This window comes from Etheostoma spectabile, unplaced genomic scaffold, assembly GCF_008692095.1.
Source record: "Etheostoma spectabile isolate EspeVRDwgs_2016 unplaced genomic scaffold, UIUC_Espe_1.0 scaffold378, whole genome shotgun sequence".
Taxonomy (NCBI): domain Eukaryota; kingdom Metazoa; phylum Chordata; class Actinopteri; order Perciformes; family Percidae; genus Etheostoma; species Etheostoma spectabile.
The window spans coordinates 492830-493428 of NW_022605595.1; the positions used below are offsets into that span (position 1 = coordinate 492830).

The 599-nt window shown below is 45.1% G+C and overlaps 2 protein-coding genes across 2 annotated transcripts in view; both read left to right on the top strand.

Moving 5' to 3' along the window:
* The window catches only part of LOC116686444 (oocyte zinc finger protein XlCOF7.1-like), a 588898-nt gene that overhangs the window by 349657 nt on the left and 238642 nt on the right, over nt 1-599 (top strand). The window lies entirely within an intron of this gene.
* LOC116686453 (gastrula zinc finger protein xFG20-1) overlaps nt 1-599 on the top strand; it is a gene marked incomplete at its 5' end in the record, with an annotated part of 1170 nt that continues 571 nt past the window's right edge. Inside the window, 1 exon segment of the mRNA XM_032511477.1 lies at nt 1-599. This exon segment is cut by the window's right edge and continues 491 nt beyond it. Coding sequence (XP_032367368.1) covers nt 1-599 — 599 coding nt within the window.

The window sequence follows — 599 nt, forward strand, 5'->3', positions numbered from 1 at the left end:
CTCAGTCCTCACAGCTTCATCAGAGACAAACTCAACACATGGAAAGACAACTATCTAATCGCTGTGACGCTGCCTCACAATATATCAAACAAGAAACTGAAGTTTTGGATATTGATTGGAAGGAGACCAGAGAACCTCAGTCAGCTTTACAGTCTCTGAATATCGCTGAAGCACTTCTGAAGACAAACACAATCACAGAAAATATTCTGTTCAGCTGCAGTGACCAAAGCTTAACCTGGCACAAACAGCTCAGGAACCATCAGTGTGTTGGCCTTCAGAGACAAACTGAGGAGAATAGAGAGGAAACAGAAGACATGGAAGGAGAAGCTGATGGAGAAGACTGTGGAGGACCAGAGCCAGCTAGGAACTCACATCCACTTTCACAACCAGAGACTGAAGACCAGACGAGAGACTGTATTGACAGTGCTGATTGGAAGGAGACCAGAGAACCTCAGTCAGCTTTAAACTCTCTGAAATATGATTCAAGATGTAAGAAAACATTCAGCTGCTCTGAGTGTGGGAGAAGATTCGGCACCAGGGGACATCTGTATGATCACATGAGAGTCCACCCCGGAGAGAAGAAATACAGCTGCAGTGTT